Raw genomic sequence first — 26,900 nt, 5'->3', positions numbered from 1 at the left:
TTTGCATAGTAAATCTGGAGCAGAGATGTCCATTTCGTAGTCCAAATCAAAATGCATGCATGTTATAACAACGCAATATCTCATATTGCCTTAGGGGATATCTCCGAACTTTGCTTTTACAAAATGGAGAACATCTAGTATGTCTCTTTATGTAGGAGACTTCATTATGATCAAATAGTATCTAAACATCTTCGACATTTGTTTTGCCTAATTTCGTATAAGCCAAGTTTCTTTCATGACAAGAAACAATGACTACAATTATCGTGTGGAGGCGATCTCAGTGCACTACCTTTTTTTTAATTTTCAATGTTTTATTGTGTCTGAATGTTATTTTATGAAAGAAATGAACAAATGATGACAAAGAATAGTCACTTTTTGTATTTTCGGTTGCTGGTTTTTGTTTTACGCAACAAAAACAGTCAAAATACAGACAAAAGTGGAGTACAGGAGATACACGGATTTTCATCAGATGTGATTGTCACACTTCTAATTATTGTTTTATTTTATCCTTCTGGGTATGCTCTAGGGGATTACGAAGCAGATCTTGTTTATTATATTTATATTTGGAGTTAGGAACACTTCTTTGTTACAACTGTCAAACTTTAGGGTAACGCTTGCGAAATTATTTTTTGAAATAATCTGGATATGACTATAATAAAATTTCAGCAAAATCCCTTCGTAATCCCCCAGAATGTTATATTCTGCACAAACTACAAAAGAAAATATTGCTCTAGCTAAATTACAGCCAGAGAAATCGCGTAACCCAAGACGTAACCGTAGGCAAAATGGCTGAACTGAGAAAAACGACATTGAAGATTGAACACCACAGAAACACTATTGAAACAGACACACAAGGACAAAACTGTGTTATGAATGAACAGCTTAGTTTATTTGAATTGCAAACTACTTAGCCTTTAGCACGCCAGCAGAGAATTTATGCGTCCATCCTTTCTTTCCCTCTGTCAACCAGCATGGGGATACTGCCCCAGCGCTAAACGTGTATCAATGACCCGATTCTCGTTTGTATTTGCATGCGAGAATAACGGTATTTTTAACGGTAACTTACTTGAGCCAGAACGAGACTTATTTCCTTCCGTTATCTCGTCGATTTGTTGGTTTCCTCGAAGTTTTCTGCTTTTGTTTTTACATCGATACAGTACTTTGGTGCTTCGACAAGCAAGATGGAGGATGATGAGTTTGAAACTTTCGTTTGAGTTGTTTTTTGACAACAAATCGTACGTGGAATCTGAACGATTTACTGAGGAAGCTCTTCGCAATGAACTGTGTATCGCGGTGAAGAAAATGACACAGTTCGTCAAGACAGTGACGGAATTTACGAAAGCGCAGATTGATACAAACAGTTGCTGATCCAGTTTCGTTCGGGAAATGGCAGGCCCAGCAAACATTACCGATAATCTGACTGGTGTTGGATACTTTCTCCTGTTTTTGTTTTTTTGCGTAGCAAATGCTCAACTTGCTTGTCGAGGAGATACTGCACAGAAACTGACTCAAATTCAGCGCAAAGCAAGCCAGTGCCGAGACGTAAAAAGTCTGCTGCATGGCGTGTTCGGAAATGGCGACCTGTGGATCTGCGTGGAGATCAAAGCTTTCCTCTGTATCGGAAACACCGACAGAATCCAAACTTTGGCCTAGTGCCAGCGGAACTACTTGTTGTTGCTAACCGAACTAATAAAGACGTTGTCCTCTTTCTTATTTCGAGCCATTGTTATCGTATCAAAGGTTGTTTCTCAAGGAAAAATTCGCTTTCGGTTGTCACCGATCGTTTGATGTGTAACCAGGATGTTGTAAAACCGAGTGAACTTCGGGTGTTCCCGTCATGGCCGAGAGTCTCTTCGGTAGTTTCCGTATGCAAAATTCGTAAGCTGAGCATGCGCACTCACAAAGTAAACTGGTTCCCGATTTCGGTTTATGACACGAACCAATGGATGTCGAGTACCTTCCAAATAAGGACATTTCCGTTCGATTACGATTGCTGCCTTTGCAACGGACAAGTGGCAGAGTGAATGGAACATTCATCAAAACACTGATGTCATGTTATAGGTCAAGAGCTGCTGCGCAGTTTCGTATGTCGTGAATGCACTGTTTTGCTGAGGACAAAGCCGTAACTAGCCTTTGAAATGAGACATTTTTGGCGGGGGAATATCGACTACAGAAGACAATCAATGCCACACATGTTCACATTTTGTCTTTATTGACAGATAAATAGGACACTTTTGACAAAAACACCGACACACATGGATGATAGGTATGTTATGGAAACATAATCTGCTAAAATATCCAAAACAGTGTTTTGAACGATTTGGTCAATTTTGCACTGGCCCACCTGCCCTTAAACGATGTATTTAATGGAGCGCGAGATCGACTCCGCGAAAAAATTTTATTGCAAATTCAGTGTAAGGCCAAAAAAAAAAAAGGTCTGTTTACGGTAACATAGGCCCAAAAAATAGGGTCGGTAGGTCGGGATTTTTTTTATTTTTTTTCCCAAAAAACCATATTTTTACGTTATTTTGCAAAAAAACCCAAGATTTTTTATTTTTTATTTTTTTTTATTTTTTTTCCCCAAACGCCAAAAAAAAGTCTAGGGTCGCGCGAAAAAAATAGGGTCGGTCGGGTTACCGTAAACAGACTATTTTTTTTGGGGGGGGGCCTAAGAGCTTTGTGATCCTATTTTTGTGAAGTAGACTTCCCGAAGTCGACTTTGTCCACTCAATTTAAGGCTCTACCTGTACAGTTTGACGGCTTCAGCCGCGACACGTTCAAAGTCCGTGTCATCCCCTCCATCATCCGCGTCTTTGATGGGTTCCTGGGAGCCCAGAGCTTTGTAGAACCCAGGGTCTGACTCCCACGCGTTTTCTGCAACAAAATATTATAGGTCACTTGAAAGCATGTCTTCGTCTTTAATGGGTTCCTGGGAGCCCAGAGCTTTGTAGAACCCAGGGTTTGACTCCCACGCGTTTTCTGCAACAGAATATTATAGGTCATTTAAACGCATGTCTTCGTCTTTAGTGGGTTCATGGGAGCCCAGAACCCAGGGTCTGACTCCATCGCGTTTTCTGCAACAGAGTAATATTTTTGGCCACTTAAACGATGGTGAATGCGTGTGAGACCAATAAATAAGAGGACTAAAAAATACTGTAGCCTACATCAGGCATGGGAATTGTCCGCCGAACGGCGGATTTCCGCCGAATTTTGTTTTTGTTCCGCCGAAAATGCAAAAGTGTCCGCCGAAGAAATAAAGGGGGGAGGCACACAAAAATAGGAACCGGTTACTTTGGCCTTTGCGCAAAAGCCCGCGAAAACTTTCCGTACTTTGTTCACGCACTGCTACCGCCCGCCTCAGTTATTGAACTTTTATGTTAAGTAAACCAGCTTGCACAGATTGTGTTACAAGTTACATTTTCCTGTTTGTCTCAACAGATCAATTTTTTTTTACAAATTTAAACCATATAATACATGTATATATTTTTGTTCTTCAAAAAAGCAAAAATTGGTACATTTTTGTACTAAAAACTCTGATTCTAAAAACAGAATTTAATGGCAAACTTGGAGCTCAGATGACACCAGATTGCACCATCTGGGTTCTTTGGAGAAAAAATTTTTCCGGGGGAGCATGCCCCCGGACCCCCCTAGTAAGGCTAGGCGCTTCGCGCCGTCGACTTGACGCTTCGCGTCTTCAGTTATTAATTTTCCGCCTTTTTTACAATTTTCAATTCCCATGCCTGCTACTCACGTATGAAGGAAGAAGACAAATAACGGCGACATTTCGACCCTAGGGTCATCTTCAGGCACATATACAAAGCAGAAACAAGCCGCGTAAGGCGAAATTACTACATTTAGTCAAGCTGTGGAACTCACAGAATGAAACTGAACGTAGTCCGCCGCTAGTGCAAAAGGCAGTGAAAGTGACGAGCCTGTTTGGCGCGGTAGCGATTGCGCTGTGCTTCATAGCACGCTTTACTGTACCTCTCTTCGTTTTAACTTTCTGAGCGTGTTTTTAATCCAAACATATCGTATCTATATGTTTTTGGAATCAGGAACCGACAAGGAATAAGATGAAATAGTTTTTAAAACGATTTCGGAAATTTAATTTTGATCATAATTTTCATATTTTTAATTTTCAGAGCTTGTTTTTAATCCAAATATAACATATGTATATGTTTTTGGAATCAGAAAATGACGAAGAATAAGATGAAATCGTTTTTGGATCGTTTAATAAACAAATAATTTTAATTAGAAGTTTCCGATTTTTAATGACCAAACTCACTCATTAGTTTTTATGCCACCAAGCTGAAATGCAATACTAAACCCCGGCCTTTGTCGAAGATTGCTTTGCCAAAATTTCAATCAATTTAATTGAAAAGTGAGGGTGTGACAGTGCCGCCTCAATTTTTACAAAAAGCCGGATATGACGTCATCAAATGTATTTATCGAAAAAAGGAAAAAAACGTCCGGGGATATCATACCCAGGAACTCTCATGTCAAATTTCATAAAGATCGGTCCAGTAGTTTAGTCTGAATCGCTCTACACACACAGACAGACAGACAGACACACAGACAGACACACATACACCTCGTCTCGATTCCCCCCTCTATGTTAAAACATTTAGTCAAAACTTGACTAAATGTAAAAAGAAGGAGACAGACGATAGAACATAAAGAAGAACTACAGGTGTAACAATTCACCAACCTAAACCAACGAATAGAGTAGCGAAGGAGGCTATTCGTTATTAACATAAATTAGAAAAAAGCAAAAGCAAAAGCTTCAGTGAACCAGGATTTGTTTCAGTGTGTTTCTGTAGTCTTCGTTCGTAGTCCGTAAAATCTATAGCCGGGACCAGGATTTGTTTCAGTGTGTTTCTGTAGTCTTCGTTCGTAGTCCGTAAAATCTATAGCCGGGACCAGGATTTGTTTCAGTGTGTTTCTGTAGTCTTCGTTCGTAGTTCGTGAAATCTATAGCCGGGACCAGGATTTGTTTCAGTGTGTTTCTGTAGTCTTCGTTCGCAGCTCGTGAAATCTATAGCCGGGACCAGGATTTGTTTCAGTGTGTTTCTGTAGTCTTCGTTCGCAGCTCGTGAAATCTATAGCCGGGAAGGCGAAGACGATACACTTTCTTCCTGTTGGTTTGATTCGATTAATGTTATGCCAACGCTTTGACTGTCTTGTGCGTTGGAATATTCGAAAGGAACGAAAAATCAGAACAAAATTCATAAACCTGAGAGACTGCCGGAATGAATTCACTGAATGTATACACAGAAAACTGATCGGTAAGTATTGAAATCGAGGAGAACTTTGAATGATTTCACAAACAGAAAAACAATTACAGAAAGCGATGACATACAATGACGAGGGGAACATAAATTCCGAACAAGGGACGCGAGAATAGTCTGACATGAGACACTGCCCCAAAGACGATATAACAAGAATACAACCTGTACCGCTTCAAAAGAATGGGTTTAATTCCTTTCAATCTGCTTTGAATCATTTGCTGGTTAGGTGATCAATGTTTCCTTTATCATTCTGTGAAACGAATACTCTCCCTCTGTCTGTTTGTCTGTCTGTATCTCTGTCTCTGTCTCTCTCTGTCTGTCTGTCTGTCTGTCTGTCTGTCTGTCTCTCTCTCTCTCTCTCTCTCTTTCTCCCTCTCTCCCTCTCTCTCTCTCTCTCTGTCTCTCTCTCTCTCTCTCTCTCTCTCTATCTCTCTCTTTCACTCTCTCTCTTTCTCCCTCTCTCTACTATACGCATACTCTCTCTTTCTCCCCCCCCCCTCTCTCTCTCTCTCCTTCCCTCTCCCCCCCCCCCCCCCTCTCTCTCTCCTTCCCTCTCTCTCCCTATCTCTCCATCTATCCTTTTCATCTTCTGTCTTTCTGAGCCAACTTGGTGAATAGCTGCTTACAGTTGAGATAGGAAACAACTTGTGGTGCTGACAAAACATCTATTTTCTTGTTCTTTCTTCTCCTGTCAAGGCTAGATCGGACTGTTTCTCTGGGGTATGTGGCCGCACTTATTTAACCGCCTTGGTCATTACCACAGGAATGTGCCTTGGAGAGTTGATTCTGAGCCGCTCGCCAAAACATAATGAAAGCATCCCCCAAACAATCGCTCGCTTAACGCACAGGGGCACACGTGTTTTTAATTAATTTCTAGCCGATTAGGGCGTCTCCTGGTACGCTTCATTTAGCGATAATTCCCTCACAACAGGCAGAATGCCATCTTCTCAGCGAGGCGGCCTTCTGCGAAACCCGTGGAGACCGCAAGCCGGTGAGCCGCTTTGCCTATAACTAATGAGATGCTAGTAACGCTTCGTTTTTGTGTTTGGGGTAATCACTAGGCTTAAAATGTAGAACTGATGCGAGGGGAAGAGAGTCGATTAGTGAAGGGGTGTCCGTCTGTCTGTCTGTCTGTCTGTCTGTCTGTCTGTCTCTATCTGGGTGAATACACGCATGCAGGAACAATACAAATAATGGGTAGCGCTGTTCTGTATGGCAGCTCGCTTTCCCCAGCGAGAAAGCAGAACGAATGTCCATTAGGGTAAGCTCACAGGACTACTGATATACAAATCGATCGTATCCTTATCTGTATTTATCTGTCTGTCTGTCTGTCTGACTATGTCTGTCTGTCTGAGTATATCTGTCTGTCTGTCTGTCTGACTATATCTGTCTGTCTGTCTGTCTGACTATATCTGTCTGACTATATCTGTCTGTCTGTCTGTCTGTCTGTCTGTCTGTCTGACTATATCTGTCTGTCTGACTATATCTGTCTGTCTGTCTGTCTGACTATATCTGTCTGTCTGTCTGACTATATCTGTCTGTCTGTCTGTCTGACTATATCTGTCTGTCTGTCTGTCTGACTATATCTGTCTGTCTGACTATATCTGTCTGTCTGTCTGTCTGTCTGACTATATCTGTCTGTCTGTCTGACTATATCTGTCTGTCTGTCTGTCTGACTATATCTGTCTGTCTGTCTGACTATATCTGTCTGTCTGTCTGACTATATCTGTCTGTCTGTCTGACTATGTCTGTCTGCCAGACTCCCAGTAAGGTCATATATTGTACTACGTTGCAAGCCCCTGGAGCAATTTTTTTATTAGTGCTTTTGTGAACAAGAAACAATTAACAAGTGGCTCTATCCCTTCTCCCACCCCCCCCCCCCCTTTCCCCGTCGCGATATAACCTTCGTGGTTGAAAACGACGTTAAACACCAAAGAAAGAAAGAAAGAAAGAAAGTCTCCCAGACTAGATCGCTACTTCGCTGTCTGCTTATCCGTCAATCTGTCCATGTATGCAATCAACAATTGCCAAAATATGCTAATAAACACCTTAGTTTCCTTTGTAAACTTTCACTTCATGGACATACACAAATATCTCAAAAGGATTTTAAAGTCGGTCTGTGCTTGTATATGGCATTGGTAAATATCATGCAACTTACACATCCATTTCTTGTTAAAATCTCCCCTTTTCTTCGAGGAATACAACCTTATCAGGAATTTGCAAGTCGTATCTTGGTCTGCGAAACAAAGGGATGTAAGCGCGTTTTAAATGCATACGACATGCGCAACAAGAGTTAGTGAGACTTAGGCGGAACAAGTCTCCTGGAAAAAAATGAGGGCGTGACAGTGCCGCCTCAACTTTCACGAAAAGCCGGATATGACGTCATCAAAGACATTTATCAAAAAAATGAAAAAACGTGTGAGGATATCATACCCAGGAACTCTCATGTCAAATTTCATCAAGATCGGTCCAGTAGTTTAGTCTGAATCGCTCTACACAGACACACAGACACACATACACCACCACCCTCGTCTCGATTCCCCCTCTACGTTAAAACATTTAGTCAAAACTTGACTAAATGTAACAAGCACTGAAATGAACAAAGCGACTTTTATACTTGATTCATCCTCTTGATCGCTGTGAGCCATAAACCTCACGAGACAGATGTCTGTGGCACAACCCCGCTGGGGTGCAACAGTACCCTATCTTTAATAACCTTCGTGAACGCAGCGCCATAGCTATTACGGATTTCAAAGGCTGGTTCAAATTGTGTCTGGTTTTTGCTAATGATGGATCTCGGGATGGTTGATATTGTATCAGTCGCAGTAGTGGCAGTGCTTGCCTGAGCTAACTGACATTTGGTAAACTTTTCCGGAGCTACAGTGTAACCCCATTTTTACCCCTCCCCTCATTCACACACACACACACATGCACACCCGCACGCACGTACATTCGCACACACACACACACACACACACACATGCGCGCCCGCACGCACGTACATTCGCACACACACACAACACACACACACACACATGCACGCCCGCACGCACGTACATTCGCACACACGCACGCACGTACATTCGCGCACACACACACACACACACATGCACGCCCGCACGCACGTACATTCGCACACACACACACACACACACACACACACACACACACACACACACACACACACACACACACTCACAAGCCTGGTCACACCTGAGATGGTGAGCCGATTCACTAACACGGGAAAGTGCCACAACCGTTGAACGATGAAGAAGAAGAAGAAGAAGAAGAAGAAGAAGAAGAAGAAGAAGAAGAAGAAGAAGAAAAAGAAGAAGGAGAAGGAGGAAGAGGAGGAGGAAGAGGAGGAGGAAGAGGAGGAGGAGGAAAAGGAGGAGGAGGAGGAGGAGAAGGAGGAGGAAGAGGAGGAGAAGGAGGAAGAGGAGGAGGAGAAGGAGGAGGAGAAAAAGGAGAAGAAGAAGAAGAAGACATTGGACGGACTGTGTATTTAGGTAACATCTTTCTAGAAATCGTCTACCAAGACCGCTAATTCAGGAGGAGTATCAAAGCCTTACTGTGTGTTAACAAGTTTGTTGGTCTGAGCTTGTGATTTCCATTATTTTGGTAATGCTTGTGGTGATGATGATATTTATTCGTGTAGAAATTAACTCAGTAATTATTCTGATTATGATTGAAAAAAGGAGGGGGGGGGGGAGCTTGTAAAAAGTGGGCAAAATCATGTGTGCGTGCGTGAGGGGGTGTGCGTGCGTGTTTTTGTGTTTGTGTGTGCGTGCGTGCGTGCGTGCGTGCGTGCGTGCGTGCGAGTGTCTGTGTGTTTGTAGTTTGTGTCGGAAGGGGTTCGAACCCCGATCTAAATCTTCACACTGACTTACCGATGATCTTGACCGCCGCTCTACCCCCTCGCTCTTCGTCGTTAATCCGCTTAGCCACCTCTGCGCCCTGAAACCAAGCGTCACAAGGCTCACATACAGGGTGCGGTGCTTCTCTGTACGAATGCAAATGTCAGGGAATATACATTTTGTAAGCTTACTTTGAGAAGGAACAAGCAAGTATCGTTGATGTAATATAATGGATACGACGTTGCACTGCGAACCCGGCGATCAGAGGTTCGAACTCAACAAGCTCCAACATTCTATTTATAAAAAAAAAATAATTAAAAAAACAAGCAGCTCTTTCCATTTAAGCTTCAAACAACCCGGATCAAGGTTTTCCCTTTGAAGCACAACGAGCAACATCCGAGCTGAGCTGTGGATGTAATGGTTATCTGTATTATTAGCAAACATAAGACGCCATTTAAAAACCATGTCTAATTTGATGCAACATAATTGTGCACGAGCGCGACAAAATGACGTGGCGTGCTGACGCAAAATAAGCATCGACCATTTTGGATATATACCTGACTACATTGAACGATTTCATCCAAACGAATATCCTCTTAAATGCAACGACTGCAACTCGCATCAAAAGTCTTTGTATTCCAACCTGCATGCTTCACTCAGCGGCGAAACTAACTGCAGGATGTGTTTGGACAAGAATATGGACATGATGACTTTGAAGGAGATTCTTCTTCTTCTTCTTCTTCTTCTTCTTCTTCTTCTTCTTCTTCTTCTTCATCTGATTTTGTGGGCTGCGACTCCCACGTATACTCGTAAGCTCGAGTGGGCTTTCACGTGTATAGCCGGGACGTCCCCCCCCCCCTCCCACCACGTGTATGGCCGGGCCCTCCCAACCCCCGGCCCCCCTCCCCCCGCCCATTTTGACAGTCATAGGGGAAGGGCTCCTAATATGGACCGGCTCCTAATATGGACCACCTTCTGATCTGACAAACTAACAGCGCTAGAGCGCTAAAAACAATTTCATTCGCTGTATTCACCCTCTCTGTCTCTTACTTGCACATGTCAAAACAGTTGCAGAAACACAAACCTCAAAACCGTTAGGCTTTTTCTCTTTTTTTCTCTTTTGGCAGGGTTCACTCTAAATTTGCCGCCTAAAACGGTCTTTTTTCTGTCCACAGCCAAAGCTTTTATCACACAAATGGCTATAATTATATGACAGCTAAGACCGTATTTGTTACATTTTAGCAGTTTTGACCCCGAGTTTCTACTGCAAACAAAAAATAATAGCAAAATCTCAAAGTATGTGTGAGTCCCCTAATATGAACCACCTTCAACAAATCGAAGAAAATGAAAGCTAAAGGCTATTTTCATTAATTCATTAAGAAGCTTGCTGAAAGTAACCTACAACGTACTAGCCCTCGAGATTTAAAAAAAATATAACAAAAAGTCTTCTTTTTGTGGAAGTTGATAATTTCACTTATTTTCACTCTGTTTTTGATAAGCTTCTTAAGTTTCCTGGTGTGCTCCAAATAATGCTCTCATCAACCCGAAACAGATAAATCTAAAGCATCTTTTAGTTAGTCTAACTTGCACACTAAGTTATAGCATGTAATTTTGAACTATAGGGGGCTTTTTACAGTAATTAATGAAGGCCGCTTCACTGGTCCATATTAGGAGCCTGGGCGCCTAATATGGACCATTTGTGATTTTTTTCTGTATTTAATTTTTGCTGAATGTCTATCAAAGCTATTTTACTCTAATCAGGCCCAACGGTTAACCAAAGAGAGAAGGACTACCAAACACAAAATGAAACTTCTTCGCAAGAAAACAAGCCAGTTATCAGCATGAAACAAAAAGTGGTCCATATTAAGAGCCCTTCCCCTACTTCGATTATGGGTGAGACTCCCTTTTGATATTAATTAAACTAATTTAAAAACAATATTTTAAAGACCTACGACATTATCACTCGTCTTAATTATCTCAAAGTATCTCCACCTTGCCGCTGGATGATAACCAGACCGCAAGTCAGTATATGGACATGTACTAGTAAGTTAAACACCTACGACACTATCACTCGTTAAATACCTACGACACAGTGCACTCACTATCACTCACTTTGATTCTCTCAATCTTGCTGCTGTTGGGACCAACCCATACGTAGATGACCAATCCACAGTCAAGTATGAACACGTCACCTTTGTTGAGCGATGAGCAGTGGCATTCTACCTGTAAAGCAAAAACAGCTCATTGTTAATAAGAAGTTCCACGTATATCACGGGGACAAAGCGAAGAAGGTTCGGGTACTCTGAGTGACCCATTATGTACAAATATGGTCAATGTCTTGAGGGAGAGTTACGAGCTGTATTACAGTGTTCTAGATGATCGAACGTGTAGCAAACACCTATACGCGTACTTGTAGATATTGCGTCACCAGTGACTCACTTTTTTCTCCAATGTTCCAAATCCTACGTTGTTTTGCTCTCACCAAGACTGCAGATCTAACAAACGCGTGACGTAAAATCTAGATTATTTTGATGACGTTACCCGTACACGTTACCATACAGGTTACCGTACAAGTGCTGAAAAGTGCCACATCTAGATCTTGCTATTAAATGTTATCAACGACGCAAATAGTAGAAATGGTAAGCTTACTGAAGATTCCGAGTTCCCGGAAAAGCTTTGATAGACACTTAGTTTTGCATTTCAGAATGTGATCAGTGCTGAATCAAATCATTAGTTATGGCACATGTTGACTTCTTGAAGCCAGGCTGCGTGTTTTAGAAACACAAGAGATCACGCATGCTTGTTACTAACCCTAACCCTAACCCTAACCCTAACCCTAAGGGGGAGTAACGAGCTGATCCCATTAAATCAATGCAACACATTTCAGGACGAGAAGGGAATAGCAGCCTACAAGACAGTGGAGCTGGATGACGCTTTAGGAGGGGGCCCCGTGCAACACAGAGAGGTAGGAATTAAAATTATCCATTTCAATTTGCTTCATTTTGTGCAAAATTGCATGATGACCTTCACCTGAGCGCATGCGTGATCTCTTGTGTTTCTTTTCTTTGTTTGTTTGTTTGTTTGTTTTGTTTGTTTGTTTGTTTGTTTGTTTGTTTGTTTGTTTCTTTTCTTTGTTTGTTTCTTTGTTTGTTTGTTTGTTTTGTTTGTTTGTTTCTTTGTTATTGTTGGTGTCTTTTTTAGTTTCTTTTCTTTCTTTGTTTCTTTTCTTTGTTTGTTTCTTTGTTTGTTCGATGTGTGCATTTTGTATTCACTCTACTGGTGATTGTATAATATCTCACCTGTACAACAAACATCTCACCTGTCTACCGATCATCTCACCTGTCTGACACGGATGTTGCGCTTTCCCTTGATGTGCATCAAGCGAGTTTCGTATTTGTCTCTCTCCACCTTTTTGAAACCTGAATCCACTCCCCCATCCAGGTACCTACACAGGTGATCGTCAAAAATGTGAACTGTATCAAATGTAATATTTGTCATTATAAGACTTCTAACAAAAATTGTTTTAAAAACGAAGATTTTATAGTCATGTGTTTAGGTAACTGCTGGAATGAGACCGTTTGGAGTGGAAGGGAGCTCACTATGCTACTGATCACGAGTTACTACACGACGGAGTTCTCTCCCTGCCTTTCTCCCCATCTCTCTCTCTCTCTCTCTCTCTCTCTCTCTCTCTCTCTCTCTCTCTCTCTCTCTCTCTCTCTCTCTCTCTCTCTCTCTCTCTCTCTCTCTCTCTCTCTCTCTCTCTCTCTCTCTCTCTTACCTGATTCCTGATTTGAAGTACGACAAAAACTTTTTTGATTCATGATCTTGTACCTGGAAAAACAAAACGAAACGTTAGTATCCAATGGCTACGACACACCATCATCTGATCTACCTGATCAAAAGCTAAATATCTTCCTTTGGAATAAACCAATACATGTTTATGATACACGACACCAATGCATGCCGACTGTAGTTTGACCTGACCTCATTTGCATGATATACAAACGTGTAAGTATATGGTGTGTCGTGACATGGGTTGTCTCTCTCACGTATGTAGGATAATCTTGTTTCCTACCTCTCTGTGTTGCACGGGGCCCCCTCCTAAAGCGTCATCCAGCTCCACTGTCTTGTAGGCTGCTATTCCCTTCTCGTCCTGAAATGTGTTGCATTGATTTAATGGGATCAGCTCGTTACTCCCCCTTAGGGTTAGGGTTAGGGTTAGGGTTAGTAACAAGCCGGCGGAGTAACGAGCCGGGGGAGTAACGATACGGGGGAGTAACGGTACGGAGGAGTAACAAGCCGGGGGAGTAACGATACGGGGGAGTAACGAGCCGGGGGAGTAACGATACGGGGGAGTAACAAGCCGGCGGAGTAACAAGCTGGGGGAGTAACGATACGGGGGAGTAACGGTACGGGGGAGTAACGAGATGCTCCGGATTTGATAGACGAATTCCGAAAATAACTCTCCAATATTCGACATACAATTTATAAGAAAAAAACCAAAGAATGAAAGTGTGTGTGTGTGCGTGTGTGGGTTTGTGTGTGTGTGTGTGGGCGTGTGTGTGTGTGTATGGGGGGTGTGTGCGTGTGTGTGTGTGTGTGTGTGTGTGTGTGTGTGCGTGCGTGCGTGCGTGCGTGCGTGCGTGTGTGTGTGTGTGTGTGTTTATGACACAGGCTTATATCGTATACAATTCAATCATAATAGACAATTTTCGGAAATAAATCCGTCAGGTTTTCATGGGTTGTGAAAGAGTGAATGCCCTTGCTTTTAACTAGAAAATACATTGGAGGGGCCAATCACTAGCGAGGGATGTGTCGGACGGACATTGGAGGGGCCAATCACTAGCGAGGTGTGTGTCGGACGGACATTGGAGGGGCCAATCACTAGCGAGGGGTGTGTCGGACGGACATTGAAGGGGCCAATCACTAGCGAGGTGTGTGTCGGACGGACATTGGAGGGGCCAATCACTAGCGAGGGATGTGTCGGAAACACGTGGACAGGAGCACGTGTGAAGTATTTTGTCAGCGGAAAAGCAAGGGTATTCACTCTTTCACATCACATACAAAACCCGACGGAGTTATTTCCGAAAATCGTCTATTATAGTTGAATTTTTTACGACATAAAACTTAATAAATTGTATGTCGTATATTGGAAATTAATCACTTTTAATTATTGAAAGATGTGCTCCAAACTTAAAATGGGCAATGCATTTACAGTCAACGCAATGCTATCTGTGATCATTCGTTCTCCATATAGCTGTAAGATTACATCAAATAAAGTCGAACCATATTTTGTTCAAGGGGGATCTTACCTGTGAAGTGTCTTTTCCTAACCAGAAATGAATGTCCCATTCTAATCTGGAAGTGTTCGGTGGTTGTTTGGTCTGCAAATATATACACAAAGTTGCATTGGAGTTATGTAATTGTGCGTTGTCATCATTATTCAAATAAGTTTGTCAGTACTTCATTTTGAACGCACATTGTTTAATCTAAAACAAAAGTTGTTAGATTGGTTTAACATATAAAAAAGAGTGGGAGAGGTGGTAGAGTGATGGTGGTACATCCGTAGGTCTGTCTGTGTGTCTGTGCGTTTGTCTGTGCGTTTATCCTAAAAAAATGAAGTATTTACTTCCCTTTGTTTAACATTTCTGTGTTTTAATGGCGTCCCTGTCTGTATTGACGTCACCCGGTGCATGGGAATATCAATACGTACACTCTAAATAGAAGTGTTCCCCTTTTATTACACCCCCAGTATAGGGGTGTGTATAGGTTTCACTCGATGTGTTTGTTTGTTTGTTTGTTTGTGTTCGCATATAGATCTCAAGAATGAACGGACCGATCGTCACCAAACTTGGTGAACAGGTTCTATACATTCCTGAGACGGTCCTTACAAAAATTGGGACCAGTCAAACACACGGTTAGGGAGTTATTGGTGGATTAAGATTCTACAAGGACTTATAGAGGCACATATTCATGGTCAAAGGGAAATAACCACACTTGTTAGCAGTGCCTGCTCAGTTGGTGGCAGTGAGAATGCTAAGGACGGGGGTGTTTTTCCTACCTCAGAGGAATTTCTTGTTTTGAACGCCCTTTCCGTAAACAGTTATCAACACCGTTTGACATAGTACATACCTCTACTAGCAAAAGGCATTTCATAGTAAACCTTTAAGTACTGTTTATCATATGCTACCTTTTGCGTCTACTGTATCACCCTGTGTTCAAAACTGCTTACAGAAAGGGTGTTCATAAATGGAACACTTCAGTTTAGAGTGTAACGTATACTATATCACCCTGTGTTCAAAACTGCTTACAGAAAGGGTGTTCATAAATGGAACACTTCAGTTTAGAGTGTAACGTATACTGTATCACCCTGTGTTCAAAACTGCGTACAGAAAGGGTGTTCATAAATGGAACACTTCAGTTTAGAGTGTAACGTATACTATATAACCCTGTGTTCAAAACTGGTTACAGAAAGGGTGTTCATAAATGGAACACTTCAGTTTAGAGTGTAACGTATACTATATCACCCTGTGTTCAAAACTGCTTACAGAAAGGGCGTTCAAAAATGGAACTCTTCAGTTTAGAGTGTAACGTATACTATATCACCCTGTGTTCAAAACTGCTTACAGAAAGGGCGTTCAAAAATGGAACTCTTCAGTTTAGAGTGTAACGTATACTATATCACCCTGTGTTCAAAACTGCTTACAGAAAGGGTGTTCAAAAGTGGAATACTTCAGTTTAGAGTGTAACGTATACTATATCACCCTGTGTTCAAAACTGCCTACAGAAAGGGCGTTCAAAAATGGAACTCTTCAGTTTAGAGTGTAACGTATACTATATCACCCTGTGTTCAAAACTGCTTACAGAAAGGGCGTTCAAAAATGGAACTCTTCAGTTTAGAGTGTAACGTATACTATATCCCCCTGTGTTCAAAACTGCTTACAGAAAGGGCGTTCAAAAATGGAACTCTTCAGTTTAGAGTGTAACGTATACTATATCACCCTGTGTTCAAAACTGCTTACAGAAAGGGCGTTCAAAAATGGAACTCTTCAGTTTAGAGTGTAACGTATACTATATCACCCTGTGTTCAAAACTGCTTACAGAAAGGGTGCTCATAAATGGAACACTTTAGTTTAGAGTGTAACGTATACTATATCACCCTGTGTTCAAAACTGCTTACAGAAAGGGCGTTCAAAAATGGAACTCTTCAGTTTAGAGTGTAACGTATACTATATCACCCTGTGTTCAAAACTGCTTACAGAAAGGGTGTTCATAAATGGAACTCTTCAGTTTAGAGTGTAACGTATACTATATCACCCTGTGTTCAAAACTGCTTACAGAAAGGGCGTTCAAAAATGGAACTCTTCAGTTTAGAGTGTAACGTATACTATATCACCCTGTGTTCAAAACTGCTTACAGAAAGGGTGCTCATAAATGGAACACTTCAGTTTAGAGTGTAACGTATACTATATAACCCTGTGTTCAAAACTGGTTACAGAAAGGGTGTTCATAAATGGAACACTTCAGTTTAGAGTGTAACGTATACTATATCACCCTGTGTTCAAAACTGCCTACAGAAAGGGCGTTCAAAAATGGAACTCTTCAGTTTAGAGTGTAACGTATACTATATCACCCTGTGTTCAAAACTGCTTACACTGTGTTCAAAACTGGTCACAGAAAGGGTGTTCATAAGTGGAATACTTCAGTTTAGAGTGTAACGTTATTTCTCTCTGTAAATGATGAAAAACATAAATGTCGGAAAACACCAAATGCATGGTTACACATAGTTGCAGATAGTTGTACATAGTTGTACATACACAATTCACCTGAACACAATACCCAGTTCACAGACATGTTAATGACTTTAGCAGCTGCCGTCAGGTGTCCAGACAAGCATACACCATCCTCCCTTGCAGTTTACATACCGACATCAGGTTAGCGGACGTTTCGGTTTTCATTCCTTGATCATGGCAAGCCAACAGGTGACGCCAAATTAGGATGATATTGATTATAACGGAGCGGGGTGGAAAAACTAATAAGTTTCTTGCTGGTGAGGGAGATGGATATTTTGCGTATTTGATATCGTATCATATTTATTTCGTTGTATTTCGACCCTGGGACACATGTGCATCCATAGCGTCGATTAAAAGGCCGCTGAAAAGTGCATCTTGTTAATTTTGTAGCACCAAGAATATTATAACCCGAAAAAAAAGTAGTGTGTGGGGGGGAGGGGGGGGACTTGAAACTTGAATAACATTGAAGAGTAAGCGACACACAGCAGTCGTCACTCCCAGTCATAATAATTGAGAAAACCTCAGGTGACAAGTAAATAAGACCCACTACGGAAGAAAAAAGAAAATCAATCGAAAAATGAAAAACAGCAGAATGTAATGAGTATTGAGGGGCTAAAATATTAAATGGTTATGCTACTGACCATTTCCATAGCTACGACACAATGATCGGATTCATTGTATCATGAGTAGCCATCAATCTAAGTAAGGTTTAACACACACAGGCACTGTCACATACACACACACACACACACACACACACACACACACACACACACACACACGCGCGCGCGCGCGCGCGCGCACGCAGGCACGCACACACAAACACACACACACAAACGCGCGCACGCACGCACACACACATACACACGCGCCCACACACACACACACACGTACACACACACACATACACACACACACAAACCCCCTCAAGCAAAACAGGCAAGGCTATTAAACATCAAAGGATGGTCAAACTGACCATCAAGAAAACCGGCACGGTTGGCCTAGTGGTAAGGCGTCCGCCCCGTGATCGGGAAGTCGTGGGTTCGAACCCCGGCCGGGTCATACCTAAGACTTTAAAATTGGCAATCTAGTGGCTGCTCCGCCTGGCGTCTGGCATTATGGGGTTAGTGCTAGGACTGGTTGGTCCGGTGTCAGAATAATGTGACTGGGTGAGACATGAAGCCTGTGCTGCGACTTCTGTCTTGTGTGTGGCGCACGTTAAATGTCAAAGCAGCACCGCCCTGATATGGCCCTTCGTGGTCGGCTGGGCGTTAAGCAAACAAACAAACCAAACCAAAACCATCAAGTAAGTCTTGACCTCTCACCAAGACACTTGTATATTGTCTGTGACCTCGAAGCTCTTTGGACTTAATGACCCTGCAATTTGTTACGGTAACTTGTCGGTCAATTATTGTGTCTAGCAGCCATTGATCATTACTTTATTGTCTGACTTGTATGCAACTGCACCCTCTCAGCGTGGCAGGTGTTTGTAATTAACAGATCTGTGGTTATGGGTGCATCGGGTCACTGCAAACATGCGAGAGTCATCAAATGTCAGATAACGATTATTTCCCGCTGTGGACAATTCGTGACAGCTCGCGTGACGAAGAATACGAGAAATTGTGTACAGGGTCACTAAAGGCGCGTTACAGAAAACCCTGTCTTTGCGTCTGTGTTTGTCTGTTTGTTTGTTTTGATTGTTTGTTTGTTTGCCTGTTCGTTCGTCATTCTTTCGTTTGTTCGTTCGTTCGTCTGTTTGTTCTATCGTTCTTTCGTTAATTCGTTCGTTCGTTCGTTCGTTAGTTTGTTTCACAGAATAAGTAACACACAAGGGCCGTCGCGATATAACCTTCGTGGTTGAAAACGACGTTAAACACCAAATAAAGAAACACACAAGGGAACACAGCATTATCAATAGAAGACATCTCTCTCCCGCGCGCGAGCAAGACGAAGAAGACAACGCACAATGAGACGGACAAAGTGACCGGTCAATAATCGGTCCAAGGGAAAAGGGAGGAGGGAGAGGGGTTATATAAACACTCCATGCAGTATGATGCAGTTTGACCTACCACAAGAAGGATGTAGGAATCCCCGGAATAGAAGTTTCCGTGTGTCTCTGGATCCTGTTTCACCACCTTCAGTTTCTGCGACACACATGCATTTTACACTTATCAAAACAGTAGAAAGATAACTTTATAGAACGTTCAGTAAAGACCAAAGCGAAAACAGGACTTCGACCTTTCTGACATTAAACTGGACGAACAATATACACAACAGACAACTAATAATGATAGATGGAAAACAATATATATTACAATATATATTACAATCGTTAGGTGTAGGTTGCTGAAATATATAAATCATAAGTAGATGAACCACACTTTTTACTATGAAAGACAAAAGCTATATGGATGCTTTCAAGTGGGTTAAATGACTCAGAATCCTAAGTTCAACTCAGGGGCAACGTTTGACATGGACAGTCGGCAAAGCGTCGAAAGTTCCTTTCAAATCGTGGGAAACTTTGTCGTGATTTCGGCAAATCTGCCGAACCTGTGACCAAGAGGAGGGATTGCCCTATCCAATGTAATCCAAGAGGAGGGATTGCCCTATCCAATGTAATCCAAGAGGAGGGATTGCCCTATCCAATGTAATCCAAGAGGAGGGATTGCCCTATCCAATGTAATCCAAGAGGAGGGATTGCCCTATCCAATGTAATCCAAGAGGAGGGATTGCCCTATCCAATGTAATCCAAGAGGAGGGATTGCCCTATCCAATGTAATCCAAGAGGAGGGATTGCCCTATCCAATGTAATCCAAGAGGAGGGATTGCCCTATCCAATGTAATCCAAGAGGAGGGATTGCCCTATCCAATGTAATCCAAGAGGAGGGATTGCCCTATCCAATGTAATCCAAGAGGAGGGATTGCCCTATCCAATGTAATCCAAACTCTTTACAAGGGAAGGAGTGTGCCTGTATAGGAGGGTAAATAAATATGAAGGTAATTAAACGGCATAAAAGCGCGAGAGGAGGAAAGTGTGTGTATGTGTGTGTGTGTGTGTGTCACATCAGTTTGTGTATGTGTGTTTGTGGGTGGCTGTGTGTGTATGTGTGTGTGTGTGTGTGTGTGTGCGTGCGTGCGTGCGTGCATGCGTGCGTGCGTGCGTGCGTGTGTGTGTGTGTTTGTGTGTGTGAATAAACTAAGTCTTCTTCTAGCTTCTTATACATTTACATTGAAATGTTGTTCTTCCGATCAACCCCTCCCCCATCCCACAAACCGACTCCCCACCCCTCCCCCATCCCACAAACCGACTCCCCACCCCTCCCCCCAACCCAAGCGTGTCTAAAGCTACTGATTAGCATAGAAAAGGAGGAGACAAGACGAATTAACGTCTGCCTCCTGAGGTCATTGCTTCCTTGGTAGTTGTGCGTGCCGAGTAAGCCAGGAGTAAGATTAAAATCATAATTAAGGCATTGTGTAAGACGTGAGCACATTTGACCTGCAACGTAACATTGGATGTCCAATAAGTTGCAAGGAACTTTCAAGGATCTGCTTCAGATCGTTCCAGCTGTGTGAGGGTGACGAGTAGTTCCCCCTTTTGCGGCAGCTGCTCTGTATTCAAACCAAACTGACTCAGGTTTTGCCTCTACGCCTACAGTGGAACCCCCCTTATACGACCCCCTTTTAAAGACTCCCTCATTTTTAACGCCTTGTTTTCTCAGATGTTATGTACATAACCTCTGCAAATGTAGCCCCAAGTTATGACTTCCTCCTTTTTAAGACATGACTTTCTGAGATTTTCGGAAGTCTTACAATGAGGGTTGCACTGTAATTCGAGTGTATCCTAAACTTGGTTACACTCGCGTTACGTAGTGTGGCTCTTGAGATTAAATATTAGTACCACACACAGAAACACCATCACAGTGTGGCTCAGTACCACACACACAGAAACACCATCACAGTGTGGCTCAGTACCACACACAGAAACACCATCACAGTGTGGCTCAGTACCACACACACAGAAACACCATCACAGTGTGGCTCAGTACCACACACACAGAAACACCATCACAGTGTGGCTCAGTACCACACACAGAAACACCATCACAGTGTGGCTCAGTACCACACACACAGAAACACCATCACAGTGTGGCTCAGTACCACACACACAGAAACACCATCACAGTGTGGCTCAGTACCACACACAGAAACACCATCACAGTGTGGCTCAGTACCACACACACAGAAACACCATCACAGTGTGGCTCAGTACCACACACACAGAAACACCATCACAGTGTGGCTCAGTACCACACACAGAAACACCATCACAGTGTGGCTCAGTACCACACACAGAAACACCATCACAGTGTGGCTCAGTACCACACACAGAAACACCATCACAGTGTGGCTCAGTACCACACACAGAAACACCATCACAGTGTGGCTCAGTACCACACACAGAAACACCATCACAGTGTGGCTCAGTACCACACACAGAAACACCATCACAGTGTGGCTCAGTACCACACACAGAAACACCATCACAGTGTGGCTCAGTACCACACACAGAAACACCATCACAGTGTGGCTCAGTACCACACACAGAAACACCATCACAGTGTGGCTCAGTACCACACACAGAAACACCATCACAGTGTGGCTCAGTACCACACACAGAAACACCATCACAGTGTGGCTCAGTACCACACACAGAAACACCATCACAGTGTGGCTCAGTACCACACACAGAAACACCATCACAGTGTGGCTCAGTACCACACACAGAAACACCATCACAGTGTGGCTCAGTACCACACACAGAAACACCATCACAGTGTGGCTCAGTACCACACACAGAAACACCATCACAGTGTGGCTCAGTACCACACACAGAAACACCATCACAGTGTGGCTCAGTACCACACACAGAAACACCATCACAGTGTGGCTCAGTACCACACACAGAAACACCATCACAGTGTGGCTCAGTACCACACACAGAAACACCATCACAGTGTGGCTCAGTACCACACACAGAAACACCATCACAGTGTGGCTCAGTACCACACACAGAAACACCATCACAGTGTGGCTCAGTACCACACACAGAAACACCATCACAGTGTGGCTCAGTACCACACACAGAAACACCATCACAGTGTGGCTCAGTACCACACACAGAAACACCATCACAGTGTGGCTCAGTACCACACACAGAAACACCATCACAGTGTGGCTCAGTACCACACACAGAAACACCATCACAGTGTGGCTCAGTACCACACACAGAAACACCATCACAGTGTGGCTCAGTACCACACACAGAAACACCATCACAGTGTGGCTCAGTACCACACACAGAAACACCATCACAGTGTGGCTCAGTACCACACACAGAAACACCATCACAGTGTGGCTCAGTACCACACACAGAAACACCATCACAGTGTGGCTCAGTACCACACACAGAAACACCATCACAGTGTGGCTCAGTACCACACACAGAAACACCATCACAGTGTGGCTCAGTACCACACACAGAAACACCATCACAGTGTGGCTCAGTACCACACACAGAAACACCATCACAGTGTGGCTCAGTACCACACACAGAAACACCATCACAGTGTGGCTCAGTACCACACACAGAAACACCATCACAGTGTGGCTCAGTACCACACACAGAAACACCATCACAGTGTGGCTCAGTACACACACACAGAAACACCATCACAGTGTGGCTCAGTACCACACACAGAAACACCATCACAGTGTGGCTCAGTACCACACACAGAAACACCATCACAGTGTGGCTCAGTACCACACACAGAAACACCATCACAGTGTGGCTCAGTACCACACACAGAAACACCATCACAGTGTGGCTCAGTACCACACACAGAAACACCATCACAGTGTGGCTCAGTACCACACACAGAAACACCATCACAGTGTGGCTCAGTACCACACACAGAAACACCATCACAGTGTGGCTCAGTACCACACACAGAAACACCATCACAGTGTGGCTCAGTACCACACACAGAAACACCATCACAGTGTGGCTCAGTACCACACACAGAAACACCATCACAGTGTGGCTCAGTACCACACACAGAAACACCATCACAGTGTGGCTCAGTACCACACACAGAAACACCATCACAGTGTGGCTCAGTACCACACACAGAAACACCATCACAGTGTGGCTCAGTACCACACACAGAAACACCATCACAGTGTGGCTCAGTACCACACACAGAAACACCATCACAGTGTGGCTCAGTACCTCACACAGAAACACCATCACAGTGTGGCTCAGTACCACACACAGAAACACCATCACAGTGTGGCTCAGTACCACACACAGAAACACCATCACAGTGTGGCTCTTGAGGTTAAATTATAGTACCACACACAAAGAAACACCATCACAGTGTGGCTCTTGAGGTTAAATTATAGTACCACACACAAAGAAACACCATCACAGTGTGGCTCTTGAGGTTACATAATAGTACCACACACAGAAACACCATCACAGTGTGGCTCTTGAGGTTACATAATAGTACCACACACACAGAAACACCATCACAGTGTGGCTCTTGAGGTTACATTATAGTACCACACACACAGAAACACCATCACAGTGTGGCTCAGTACCACACACAGAAACACCATCACAGTGTGGCTCTTGAGGTTACATTATAGTACCACACACACAGAAACACCATCACAGTGTGGCTCAGTACCACACACAGAAACACCATCACAGTGTGGCTCTTGAGGTTACATTATAGTACCACACACAAAGAAACACCATCACAGTGTGGCTCTTGAGATTAAATAATAGTACCACACACACAGAAACACCATCACAGTGTGGCTCTTGAGATTAAATAATAGTACCACACACACAGAAACACCATCACAGTGTGGCGCTTGAGATTACATTATAGTACCACACACAGAAACACCATCACAGTGTGGCTCTTGAGGTTACATAATAGTACCACACACAGAAACACCATCACAGTGTGGCTCTTGAGGTTACATAATAGTACCACACACAGAAACACCATCACAGTGTGGCTCTTGAGGTTACATAATAGTACCACACACAGAAACACCATCACAGTGTGGCTCTTGAGGTTACATAATAGTACCACACACAGAAACACCATCACAGTGTGGCGCTTGAGGTTACATAATAGTACCACACACACACAGAAACACCATCACAGTGTGGCGCTTGAGGTTACATAATAGTACCACACACACACAGAAACACCATCACAGTGTGGCTCTTGATATTACATAATATACCACACACACAGAAACACCATCACAGTGTGGCTCTTGATATTACATAATATACCACACACACAGAAACACCATCACAGTGTGGCTCTTGATATTACATAATATACCACACACACAGAAACACCATCACAGTGTGGCTCAGTACCACACACACAGAAACACCATCACAGTGTGGCTCAGTACCACACACAGAAACACCATCACAGTGTGGCTCTTGATATTACATAATATACCACACACACAGAAACACCATCACAGTGTGGCTCTTGAGGTTACATAATATACCACACACACAGAAACACCATCACAGTGTGGCTCAGTACCACACACAGAAACACCATCACAGTGTGGCTCTTGATATTACATAATATACCACACACACAGAAACACCATCACAGTGTGGCTCTTGAGGTTACATAATATACCACACACACAGAAACACCATCACAGTGTGGCTCTTGAGGTTACATAATATACCACACACACAGAAACACCATCACAGTGTGGCTCAGTACCACACACACAGAAACACCATCACAGTGTGGCTCTTGAGGTTACATAATATACCACACACACAGAAACACCATCACAGTGTGGCGCTTGAGGTTACATAATATACCACACACAGAAACACCATCACAGTGTGGCGCTTGAGGTTACATAATATACCACACACAGAAACACCATCACAGTGTGGCGCTTGAGGTTAAATTATAGTACCACACACAGAAACACCATCACAGTGTGGCTCTTGATATTACATAATATACCACACACACAGAAACACCATCACAGTGTGGCGCTTGATATTACATAATATACCACACACACAGAAACACCATCACAGTGTGGCTCTTGATATTACATAATATACCACACACACAGAAACACCATCACAGTGTGGCTCTTGATATTACATAATATACCACACACACAGAAACACCATCACAGTGTGGCTCTTGATATTACATAATATACCACACACACAGAAACACCATCACAGTGTGGCTCTTGATATTACATAATATACCACACACACAGAAACACCATCACAGTGTGGCTCTTGATATTACATAATATACCACACACACAGAAACACCATCACAGTGTGGCTCTTGAGATTAAATTATAGTACCACACACAAAGAAACACCATCACAGTGTGGCTCTTGAGATTAAATTATAGTACCACACACAAAGAAACACCATCACAGTGTGGCGCTTGAGATTAAATAATAGTACCACACACAAAGAAACACCATCACAGTGTGGCGCTTGAGATTAAATTATAGTATCACACACAAAGAAACACCATCACAGTGTGGCTCTTGAGATTAAATAATAGTACCACACACAAAGAAACACCATCACAGTGTGGCGCTTGAGATTAAATAATAGTACCACACACAAAGAAACACCATCACAGTGTGGCGCTTGAGATTAAATAATAGTACCACACACAAAGAAACACCATCACAGTGTGGCGCTTGAGATTAAATAATAGTACCACACACACAGAAACACCATCACAGTGTGGCGCTTGAGATTAAATAATAGTACCACACACAAAGAAACACCATCACAGTGTGGCGCTTGAGATTAAATAATAGTACCACACACAAAGAAACACCATCACAGTGTGGCGCTTGAGATTAAATAATAGTACCACACACAAAGAAACACCATCACAGTGTGGCGCTTGAGATTAAATAATAGTACCACACACAAAGAAACACCATCACAGTGTGGCGCTTGAGATTAAATAATAGTACCACACACAAAGAAACACCATCACAGTGTGGCGCTTGAGATTAAATTATAGTACCACACACAAAGAAACACCATCACAGTGTGGCGCTTGAGATTAAATAATAGTACCACACACAAAGAAACACCATCACAGTGTGGCTCTTGAGATTAAATTATAGTACCACACACAAAGAAACACCATCACAGTGTAGAACTAATGTTTAGAGCGACTTCCTGGAGTAAAATCGTAACCATGACGAATGGAGACACTGAAGAAACTAGTCCACGTGTAGTTATGTCAGCGCTTTACTCAAATATGCTAATTCAGCGTATTATAATGAGCAATGGCATGCACGCCTTAATCAGCGTACATTGGTCCCAGTACAGAACAGTGGTACGTCTTATTACACACACACACACACGCACACACACACACACACACACACACACAAACACACACACACACACACACTCTCTCAGACACACACACACACACACACACACACACACAAACACACAGAGACACAGACACAGACACAGACACACACACACTGACACACACACACACACACACACAAACACACACACACACAAGCAAACACACACACACACTCACGCACGCACGCACGCACGCACACACACACACACACACACACACACACACATACACACACACACACACTTTATTATCAAAACAATTGACGCTTCAACGCCGTCTACATTAATGTGAATCACTAGGCTAAGGCCAAACAAAAATATATGTTGTTTAAGGGTAACCCGACCGACCTTATTTTTTACCGCCGACCCTAATATATTTTTTTTCATTTCTCAAAAAAACAAAAAAACAAAAAACAACCTCTGGCATATTTTGCCAACCATACCGAGACTAAAAAT

General features: G+C 42.9%; 1 protein-coding gene across 1 annotated transcript in view; it reads right to left on the bottom strand.

The window, feature by feature from the left end:
* The window catches only part of LOC138956569 (advillin-like), a gene marked incomplete at its 3' end in the record, with an annotated part of 71,211 nt that overhangs the window by 31,488 nt on the left and 12,823 nt on the right, over nt 1–26,900 (bottom strand). Inside the window, 8 exon segments of the mRNA XM_070327895.1 lie at nt 2,745–2,874; nt 9,179–9,245; nt 11,258–11,368; nt 12,485–12,590; nt 12,924–12,976; nt 13,221–13,298; nt 14,458–14,529; nt 19,008–19,082. Coding sequence (XP_070183996.1) covers nt 2,745–2,874; nt 9,179–9,245; nt 11,258–11,368; nt 12,485–12,590; nt 12,924–12,976; nt 13,221–13,298; nt 14,458–14,529; nt 19,008–19,082 — 692 coding nt within the window.

This window comes from Littorina saxatilis, unplaced genomic scaffold (assembly GCF_037325665.1).
Source record: "Littorina saxatilis isolate snail1 unplaced genomic scaffold, US_GU_Lsax_2.0 scaffold_312, whole genome shotgun sequence".
Classification (NCBI taxonomy): domain Eukaryota; kingdom Metazoa; phylum Mollusca; class Gastropoda; order Littorinimorpha; family Littorinidae; genus Littorina; species Littorina saxatilis.
This window is presented reverse-complemented; position numbering and strand designations above follow the sequence as displayed.